Consider the following 11,213-nt stretch of genomic DNA (forward strand, 5'->3'; position numbering starts at 1 on the left):
TGGATTATATGATATTGAAAATAAAATATCCTTTAATCCTGTTCTTCGGAGAAAACTGTTATTATATTGCTAGATATCTGACCAAAATATTTTTGGAGGGTGAGGGGTGATAGGGATTGAACCCAAAGCCTTGCACATGCTAAGCATTGTACTCTGCCACAAGATCCACCCCACCCTCAGATTTTTTTCAGTGTTTATATAGATATAAATGTATATACATATTATTTTTAACATAAACTAAAAATACAGTTGTACTAAATAGACCTATGTTTATGTTTGTTTGTGCATTCATTTATTTACATGTCTCTGTATGGGGTTATGTAAATACCAGGTATTGATGGTACTAGCCACTGTCGGGAGTGGCGTCTGCCAGGCTGCCAGGTTGCCCTGTTGCTCTACCTTCCACCTTAGTCATTCCCCATCACTGAGTTTTTAACACTTGACTCTCTTTGGAGTCATTTGAATTTGATTTTTAAGAATTCGTTTCCCGGTGGGCTGGGGATGTGGCTCAAGTGGTAGCACGCTCGCCTGGCATGCGTGTGGCCCAGGTTCGATCCTCAGCACCACATACAAACAAAGATGTTGTGTCCGCCGAGAACTAAAAAATAAATATTAAAAAAAAAAAAGAATTTGTTTCCCAGGATGGGGTTGTGACTCAGTGGTAGAATGCTTGCTTTGCATGCATGGAGTACTGGCTTCGATCCTCAGCACCATAAATATAAAGTAAAGATATTATGTCTATTTACAACTAAAAATGAAAACATTTAAAAAAAAAAAAAAAAAAGAATTTGTTTCCTAGGCTGGGGTTGTGGCTCAGTGGTGAACCACTTGCCTCACATATGTGAGGAACTGGGTTCAATTCTCAGCACCATGTATAAATAAATTAAAAAATAAAATAAAGGTATTGTGTCCATCTACAACTAAAAAAAAAAAAAAAAAAAGAATTAGTTTCCCTTGGGGCTGGGGTTGTGTCTCAGTGGTAGAGCGTGCACATACAAGGCCCTAGGTTCAATCCTTAGCACCACATAAAAATAAATAAATAAAATAAAGATATAAAAAAAAAAAAAGAATTTGTTTCCCACTGGGCATGATGGCACACACCTGTAATCCCAGTGGCTGGGGAGGCTGAGGCAGGAGGATCACAGATTCAAAGCCAGCCTCTGCAACTTGGTGAAGCCCTAAGAAATTTAGCAAGATTCTGTCTCTTATAAAAAGGGGCTTGGGATGTGGCTCAGTGGTTAAGTGCCCCTGGGTTCATACCTAGCACCAAAAAAAAAAAAAAAAAGATCCCCCAAAATTGTATCAGTAATGATTTAAATATATTTTTATATAGTAACTGGCAAATAGTAGTCATTCAGTTATTTGCTTTTATTAATGCTACTACATCTATGTAAGCTTAAAGTGTTGTCATTGATAAACTGGGACTCAGAGTGGAAAATTTGCTTCCAGTATGTGATCTCAAGAGAAATCTACCTCACCTCTCCACAGATTGCTTTTAACTTTGACAGAGGAAGAATTTTCAAGGGCGCCATATTCCATAGAAAACAGCAGCCACAGAAGAGCCATCCTCATGGAGCTGGAGCGTGTCAAGGCACTAGGTGTGAAGCCCCCCCAGAATCTCTGGGAATATAAGGTAAACTATTTATTCTTTTAATAGAAAAAGTATAGAGTACAACATAGCAATCATGTATATACCCAATGCTTAACTTAAGAAAGAAAATGGCAAAGACACAGTTGAAGTCCCTAACACCCCACCCTCTCTAGAAGCAACTGTGCTCTTGTAGTGGGTGCCATGGATCCTTCCAGAGCTTGTTTTCTTTCTGTCTACTATGGTGGGGTCCACAAGCATCAGGAGCATTGTTTTACATGCTTGAACCTTAATGCAAGAGGTATGAATTTTGAGCAGACCCTTCTGCAAGTAGCTTTCGTCTCTGTGACTCTAGTTCCTGCTCTTTTTCTCTTTTGAGTCTTCCATTGGACACATGTGTGGTGATTTGTGCGTGGACACTGCAAGAATTTTGTTTTTGCTATTAAAAGCAGTTCTGCTCTGAAACTCCTAGGAAGTTCTTAGGCTTATGTACAGGAGTTTATGATATATGTTGAGGAGCAGAATTATTAGGTAACAAGTAATGCCCATCTTCAGCCTTACTAGACATTGAGAAATAGATCTTCAACATAACTGTACCAACTGGTTCTTCACAGACAGGATTTAGTGACTACTGTACTGTAAAGGGAGTATAGTACAGTATATCTGGAATTTACCAGCTCATACTCTAAAAAAGACATCTTGGAGAAAAATATCTAATAGCCAATGAACTTAGAGGGGAAATGCTCACTCAAAGTGGAACAGAGTACAAACTAAAGTAGTCAGAAGACTTGGGCTTTTTTTCACTTATGCCATTATCAAGGTTGAGAATATTTCATATGAAGAAAGAGGCACTCTGAGTTCTGGTGATCATGAACAGTTGCAATTCTATGGGGGGATTTTATCATTAACATTACAATTTAAACTGCACCTGGTCTCGATATGTCATTTCATTTCTCTGAATTTGGAATGTAGCAAGACTCTGGGGCCACTTGCTGAGACTTATAGGCTCCCCAAGGACACACTGACTGCAGGAACACAAGCAAGTACCCGCACAACTCTGTGCCTCTTTCTTCCTCAGTAAAATGACCTCAGCAATTGTTCATTGCAGCATCATTGGTTAGCAGCACTTAGAAAATAGCCCAAGTCCCTATCATTAGGGATAAGTTAAATAAATGAGTCACAGCTATTCAAGCTCCCATTCATAAAAGAGGAGGTGACTGTGCTAATGAGGGAGGAGAACTGGGGTATGGCTCGGGAGTAGAGTCTAGCATGCATAAGTCCCTAGGTTCTACCCACAATGCAAAAATGAAGAAGGAAGAGGATGTTCAACTTGTATTGCTAACTAAAAGAAAAGCACATTAGAAAATATCTGCATGTGTATCTACACATACGTTTGCATATAATAGAAAAATCTAGAAAGATATCCAAACTTTGTTTTTCTATTTTTGATGCTAAGAATGGAACATAAGGCTTCATGCATGCCAAGCAAGCCATCTCCCACTGAGCTACATTCCCAGCCCCCAACTATTAAGTGGCTTTGTCTGGAGAAAAAATCAGATGGGAGGGGAAATTCTGTCAGCTAATCATCTCTGCATCATTTGAGGAAAAAAAAAATACTTTTACTGTGTGCATTTATTGCCTTTTTAAAAAACTTATTTCAAACTTTTTAAAGAACAGGTATGGAGTTCCTGAGGTGGAAAGTTTGTTTTGTATTTTTTATTTTTAATTTTAAAAACCCTACTTCTTTTTTATCATAAACTATTCATTCATGACAGTTAAACCATAGACTTTATGTAGCCAATATTGGTCCTAGCATGGCTTTTAATACTGACATGACATTTCTGACCCTCCAAATATGAACACACAGTGACCGTCTAATTAAAATATGTACACGTGCTCTTAATATTAACCAGAACAAATGGGAAATTTATTTTGGCACAGGCATCTGCCACTGTATCTGGCAAGTGAAAGACTAGAAAAAAAGATACAATATTGTCCGTCACTCCCAGAAGTTTCCTCCTGACCCTTTGAAAGCGTTCCCTCCCACTACTCTCCATTCTAATAGGTGTACAGTTGTCTCTACTGTCATTTTAATATGCATTAAACCAATGACATTAACCATCTTTCACCTCTTACTTGCCATACTTATATCTTCTTTGGTGAAGTGTCCATTTTTTAAAAAACATTTGTTTTTTAATTGTAGTTGGATACAATATCTTTATTTTATTTATTTTTATGTGGTGCTGAGGATCGAACCCAGGGCCTTGCACATGCTAGGCAAGCACTCTACCGCTGAGCCACAACTCCCACCCTTAAGTGTCCATTTTATTTGATGCTACTAAGAGTCAAATAAGTTGAATCATTTCTAAAGTTTTTTAATCAGGAAAAAATAAATGTTTATTCACTATAATAAAATTTTGAAAGATTTACAGAAGTGAAGAAATTGCCCATAATCAAGCACAATTAGCCCTGCAGTTTGTTCTCTTTTCTCCTAGTCTATCCTATGAATAGTTTAAAAAGCCCTTTTATTTGTTGATTCATGCAACAAACATGTATTGACTGTGTGTTGAAAGCCAGGTGCTCCTCAGCAAGGGACTACAGACCTTAGTAAGACCCTGCTGTCCTGCTTTCCTGGTGCTAACACCAGCAAGATCATTTTGCTATACATCCATGAGTCTTTTTTCACCTAACTTTGTTAGCATTATCTAAAGCATCTCATACTCTTTTTATTTTTTATTTTTTATTGCTGAATTGATGAGACTGGCCTTGCACTTGGATACTCTTGCCAGTCCCAAATCCCTAGGATTACAGGCATGTGCCACTGTGACTGGCTCATACTCACATTTTAATGAACATTTGAATTCCATGCATAATATCTCATGAGCTTTGCTTAGGGCTCAGATATCCGTGGTTTTCACTGTTAACGCATAGCGCAACATGAAATGTGAAGCCTTCTCTAGTTAAAAGATTATTTTCATTAAGTGCTGCCCACTTACAGATTGGTTAACTTAAACATTTAAGACTGATATATTTTGCCAAACTGCTTTCCAAAAGGTGTTCTAAGCTTCTCAACAGACCCCAATAGAAATTGGATTTTTCTACCGTGTAGCCCAACAGATAGATTACTTGGCCTCTTCCTGCCATTCATTCACCCATTGTTTGTGCACACCATGCAGAAAGGCTGATGGCAAAGGATACAAGACCACTGAAGGAGCACAGGTGGGGAGCTGGCCACTGTGGTTGTAATGGCCCTGTGCCTGCCTTGTCCTCTGCAGGCCGTGAACCCAGGCAGGTCCCTGTTCCTGCTGTATGCCCTCAAGAGCTCCCCGAGACTTGGTCTGCTGTACCTGTACCTGTTTGACTACACAGATACCTTCCTGCCCTTCATCCACACCATCTGCCCTCTGCAGGAAGACAGCTCCGGGGAGGACATCGTCACCAAGCTTCTGGTAGGTCTGCAGAGTGCCTGGAGTGGAATCGGAGCTGTGGCTGTAGGCTGTCAAGGAAGAGCAACCGATAACTAGCCTTCAGTGAATTTTGCAGGGAGAGCCCCTGCCAAAGAAAGTGAAGTAAGACTTTCCCCACACCCAGAAACCCATTTAGTTTTTTGCATTGCATAGCCAGAGGGGTAACCCTCTGGACTTAAAATATTCCTTTAAAAAAACAAAAAAAGCAATTTCTTGTCTGCTGACAGGACCCCAAATGGATGGTTACCTGTCCTTCCACAAAACAGGATTCATATTTGCCTTACTGTTCTGATGGTCTCAGAACAGTAAGCATCACCCAGTGGGCTGGTGGGAGTCCTCACATCAGCTGGCCTCAGTCACATCAGCTGGCCTCAGTCACATCGGCTGGCCTCAGGGCTCTCCTGAGGATGGCAACTGTTTCTTCTGTTTTGCCCACAGGACTTTTCAGAGTTGTTGGAGAACTCCTTCCACTAGGGTGATTTCTCCCTGTTTATTGGTCATTTGAGAGTAGTCCTTTGCTTTGCTTCCCATAGGGCTAATCCTTCTGATCTGTTTGTATTAAAAAGTGTCATGGGTATAGGAATTGTTATGTATAATCCATACCTGTCCAATATTGAAACAATTTCAAAATCTCCAAAGAACCTTTTTAAACACTACCTTCTCCCGAGTGACTTCAGCCTTGAAGGCAGTGTTTATGTTTTGTTTTTAAAAGGTATTTTTACAGTGCTAGGGATTTAGCCCAGGGTCTTGCACATGCTACACAGTCACTCTATCACTGAGCTACCCCCCAGTCCTTAAATGTAGTTTAAAACCTGAGTAATGAATTTACACAGTATTTCCTCTATACTCAGTTTCCAGCTGTTATCTCTCAACTTGGAGCCCAGAAATTGTAAAATGTTTCCCTTTTAACAAGTTGTAACAATCCATACTTGGTCAGCAAGCTATTTTTTTATTAATTTTTTTTTTTAAAGAGAGAGAGAGAGAGAGAGAGAGAGAGAGAGAATTTTTTTTAATATTTATTTTTTAGTTATCGTCGGACACAACATCTTTGTTTGTATGTATGTGGTGCTGAGGATCGAACCTGGCCCGCACGCATGCCAGGCGAGCGCGCTACCGCTTGAGCCACATCCCCAGCCCCTTTATTAATATTTTTAGTTGTAGATAGACACAATACCTTTATTTATTTTTATGTGGTGCTGAGAATTGAACCCAGTGCATCACATGTGGTAGGCCAGTGCTCTATCACTGAGCTACCACCCCAGCCCAACAAGCTATCTTTTTTATTTCCAAATGTTTATAATTGAAAACTTAGCCAGGTGCAGTGGCACACACCTGTAATTCCAGCAATTTAACCAAACCCTCTGTCAAAATAAAAAGGGCTGGGATACAGCTCTATGATAAGGCGCCAAGTTTAATCCCCAGTATTGCAAAACACACACACAAATCCAAAAAATTACTTTCTTAAGGTATGTGGATGTCTGTTTTTAATTTCCCTGCTCTGTCCTCATTCTACCACAGCTAAGATGTCAAATTTAGGAAGTGTTTTGAGTTGTCCACACAGTGACAAAAGAGTAAAACGCTGGTTAATTTAAAGTAATTTCAACTCTATTGCTCATAACACATGCCTGTCTAGATATAATTTCTGAGCTTCCACGTTATGTAACAAACACCCCAGATCAACCTTTTTGGTAACAATTAACTACTTTAAGGTTCATTATTATAAGAGAATTTGATGGCTGAAATTATTATTTTAGATTGTTAGGTTCTTATGTATGTGTGTGTTTTAACAAACGTGACGCTCCTTGATTAATCTCGTGTCAAAATCAGTCCACATGATTTTTGTGTCTGGGTGTGTTCTTTTTTGAGGATCTGAGAGAGCCCACTTGGAAACAGTGGAGGGAATTCCTCGTCAAATACTCCTTCCTCCCATACCAGCTGATTGCTGAGTTTGCCTGGGACTGGCTGGAGGTCCACTACTGGACATCACGGTTTCTCATTGTTAACGCCATGCTACTCTCGGTTTTGGAGTTATTTTCTTTTTGGAGGATCTGGTCAAGAAGTGAGCTGAAGTAAGTGTGTTTCTGTGTAGAAGAGGGTTGAAGCAACAGGGCTGGGAAAGAAACAACAAGTAGGGGAAAGGTCTTCAAAGCATTTCACATAGTTGAAAAGGGAAAAAAATTCCTTCTTCTACCAAGACTCTTCAGACTCTGGTTTGAGAAATACTGCATGTGCAGTGAATAGGAAAATCACCTGTTTAGGAGGTGGGGGTTCTTTGTGTTCATTGTTATTAAAGTGTTTTCCTATATATTTTATTCCCACATAATAACAAATCATGTTGTTATTCAACTTTCTGTGGCTATGACAAAATACCTAAGGGAGAAAAACAACTTAAAGGAAGAAAGATTTATTTTGGATCATGGTTTCAGTCCATAGTCAGCTGGCTTCATTGCTCTCAGGCCATGTTGTTGTTTCTGGTGAGGCAGAAACAACATGGTAGAAGGTGTGGCAGAGAAAAGCTGCTTACATATGGTAGCCAGGAAGCAGAGTGAGAGAGGCATGAATAAGAGGGACCCAGGCCAAGATGTAGCCCCCAAGGGCATGCTACCAAGGACTCACCCTTCAACCATGTCCCATCTCCTACGATTTCTGCCACCTCCAATAGCTCTGAATCCATCAATGGATTAATCTGTTGATGAGCTCATGATTCAGTCACTTCCCAAAAGCCTCACCTCTGAATATTGCTGCACTGAAACCAAGCCTTCAACCTGTGAGTCTCTAATTCTATTCCAGATCCAAACCACAATTCCTATGGGGTGTGTATATGTGAAGGATTTTACTAATTAAGGAATAAGCAAGTGATAAGAAGAGGGTCCTTTGTGGAAAACAGTAGTATGTTAGAACATAGACCTGTTAGGGAATTCTATAGGCATGCATCTGACCATGCTCTGCCACCAACTGGGACAAGAATCGCTTCTAGATTGATTCAGGAAATGAGAGCATTAGACGAGACAGTCTCTGGTTGCAAGTGACAGAAACTAGTCTAAATTGGCTTTCCTAAAAAGGAAGTGCCCATTCAGGGCAGCCTGGGATTGGCCCCAGAGACCCAGGTGCTGTCCTCAGGCTGACTGTCTCCCTCTCCTGGTGTTATTCATTCCTGTAATTTAGCCTGTCATTGGCTCTTCTCACATGAGAGCCTTTTGCTGCTCCAGACTTTGGTTGGACTACCTTACCAGCCTCCCCCTGGTGGGATGGAAGCCCTTCTTTCCCCGTGACACTTGTACTTGTAACAAGTCTCAGGGCCCATGTGCCTTTGCTCTGGTTGGCCCAGCCTGGATCCCATGTGCAGGACTTTCCTTGTTCAGGCTCAGGCATGTGTTTACCCCACAGCTAGTAGCTGGTTCCACTCTGACCCATCATTCCACATGGAAAGAATAGAGGAAGGAGGGCTGAGTTGTGGCAGAGTGTGTGACATGCTTCAGGCAATCTCCAATACCCTCTGCCCACCCAGAATAAGAAGACTAGGGGAGGGAGATATCCCCAAAGCAAAACTCAGAAGCTTTTCCCAGAATGGGACAAATACTGAGTAGACAGAAGTAATACATCTGCTACTTCCTTTCATCCCGACATCCATGACTTGCAGGATTCTCAACATCATCAGTCAGAAGCAGCCAAATAAATGGCTCTGGGAATCTGCCAGGAATCCCTCATGGATTTTTATTCAGCAAACTCATTTATTCATGCAGAGAGTATGCATATTCATGACCCTGCTATACCCCTGGCTCTTTGTGGGACCCTGCATATCTTTTGGTAAAAATACAACAGTCTATACTAAGAACCTACAGCCTAACAAAGAAAGTATGTATGTTAAGAAACTCATAGAAGGGCTGGGGTTGGGGCTCGGTGGTACAGCACTTGACTCAAATGTGTGAGGCACTGGGTTCGATCCTCAGCACCACACAAAAATTAATTAAATAAATAAACAAAGATATTGTGTCCATCTACAGCTAAAAAAAAATTAAAAATAAATAATAAAAAGAAAAGAAAGAAACACATAGAAGTGGGATGGCGATGGAACGGCTCAGGTTCCAGGTGTGTGGTTCGAGGACCAGGCAGCAGTGCCCCGAGGAAGCACCCATAGTCTGTTCCTGGGAGCCAAAAAGGAGTTGGTTGTGCAAAGGTGTGTCTCAGGCCCTGGGGACAGAAGACAAAGTTTCTGTGGGCCAGGGACGTGGAGAGCGCATCCCAGATCTGAGCCCTTGAGCACCTGAACTGCCCTGAACCATTTCTCTTCTCTTTTCAGGACACTTCCTCAGAGGATGTGGAGCCATTTTTGGAAAGTGTCAACACAGGGGCTTTTTGTGGCCATGTTCTGGCCCCTCATCCCCCAGTTTGTGTGCAACTGTTTGTTTTACTGGGCCCTGTATTTCAACCCAATCATTAACATTGATCTCGTGGTCAAGGAAGTTCGAAGACTGGAAACGCAAGTGTTGTGACTGGCACTGTCCGGGCTCTGAGCGGGTCCTCCAGTCTCCCCAGTGCCTGAGCTGAAGCTTTGGAGGGTGAGGGAAGAGGAGACTTCCTGTTTCTACCCCTGGTAAACAAGGTGCTGCTTTGTATGACAAAGGCTTCAACCAGGTCCTCTCTTCTCTGCCTGTGGCACACCATGGCAGCAGACTAACACCCTAGTACATGGAGGACTGTCTGTGGCCCACACAGCCAACACCTCACAGGGACCTGGCTGGCTCAGGCCACCATGGCTGGCAGGACTCAGGGTCCTCAGAGGACACAGTGTGGGTGACGTCAGAAGGCCACCACATCAGCATCTCCCTCCCTGCCTCGGTTAATGACAGGTTCCTAGAGCCAAGACCAGGCTTGTTTGGGCCAGGCCTGTCCTGTACCCCTGTACGTCAAGTTTAGGAAGACAGGGATAGGGTTTTTGTCATAGGCATAAAAAGTTACACATTAAAAAAAAAAGGGGTGGGGGGAACCCATAATCCAATCAATAATTCTGTCTCGTTTGGGTAGTTGCTGGGTTTCAGAGGAAACCTTAAAATGATTCATTTTGAGATTAGAATGATGGTTGGCTTTTCCTCACTGTTTTTTTTTTTTTTTTTTTTGTCATTGTTATTGTTGGTTGGTTTGTTTGTTTTCTGTTTGGGGTGGGGCTCCCTTTCTCTGAGCTGGGGCTTGAGTGGCTGTCAGGCAGCACCCAGAGCTCCCCTCAGGCTCAGCTGCATCAGGCTGCTTAAAGGCATTGCTTTGGGGTTTGGTTTTGTTTTGTTTTTCAGAATTTAATCTATAATATCCAGGATAGACTCTGCATTCATGCATTGAAGGAAACATTTTATAAATTGACCTCACACTGTATAATGTGTAATCTTTATTGTCCTCTTGTGGTATGTGAGCAGCTGGCATAATTATACCAAGTGCTGTAATTGTGCACACAGAGTGGGAGGAAGGGCGGCCTTTGTTTTCCTCAGTGTGAAAACTGCAGGTATAAAGTGTGAGCTATGGACTGCCTGGAGAGGAAAACTTGCATCCACAGTGTGGGGGAGCTCCATGAACCATTCATTAACCCCTTCCACCCTTAAGTGAAGATTTCACTCAAACTTTTCATCTTAAAGTTTGGAGAAATTACTTGAAATAAAAATAAAGATTTTTATACAGATAAATGCTCTGTATGGGGAAAAAAAAACTGGTTATTTAGGAAACACAAATTCACACTGCCCAATAAAATCTGCTGGTCCTACTAAAGTCTCAGGCTTCATGCAGACTCACATTGAGCCAAGGTGTCTTCTGTGGAAAGAGGGAGAATGTTCTTCCTTGTTTGCTCATTAGGCGCCAGGACTGCCTAACTTTACCTTTTTGCACTCTGAATGCCAGAGACACTAGGGGACCCACAGTGTGTACATCCCTGGCCCTATGGGGTTACTGGTATTCTTTCTCAGTGAAAAAGTAGGAGCTGTTTGGCATGGGTACAGCTGGCCCCAGTTTAGACCACAGGTTGCCAGAATCCCAGACCTGTACCCCCAACCCCCACCTCTTGGCCTCCCACACTGCCCAAACCCCCTTCTAAGATGAGTTAATACCAGATCTTTGGGAGGGAGGACAAAGAAGATTTGGCCAAACAAACAGGTAGACTGGGCACTTGCTTCTTA

At 41.9% G+C, this 11,213-nt stretch overlaps 1 protein-coding gene across 2 annotated transcripts in view; it reads left to right on the top strand.

The window, feature by feature from the left end:
• Bfar (bifunctional apoptosis regulator) overlaps window positions 1–10,727 on the top strand; it is a 29,013-nt gene extending 18,286 nt beyond the window's left edge. For both annotated transcript variants that reach the window (XM_076840154.2, XM_076840155.2), the window contains 4 exons: window positions 1,489–1,633; window positions 4,864–5,037; window positions 6,922–7,124; window positions 9,356–10,727. In XM_076840154.2, coding sequence (XP_076696269.1) covers window positions 1,489–1,633; window positions 4,864–5,037; window positions 6,922–7,124; window positions 9,356–9,548 — 715 coding nt within the window. In that variant the 3' untranslated portion in view covers window positions 9,549–10,727. The remainder of the gene's footprint in view (window positions 1–1,488; window positions 1,634–4,863; window positions 5,038–6,921; window positions 7,125–9,355) is intronic.
• The last annotated feature ends 486 nt before the right edge of the window (window positions 10,728–11,213 follow it).

Source organism: Callospermophilus lateralis, chromosome 19 (genome assembly GCF_048772815.1).
Source record: "Callospermophilus lateralis isolate mCalLat2 chromosome 19, mCalLat2.hap1, whole genome shotgun sequence".
NCBI lineage: Eukaryota > Metazoa > Chordata > Mammalia > Rodentia > Sciuridae > Callospermophilus > Callospermophilus lateralis.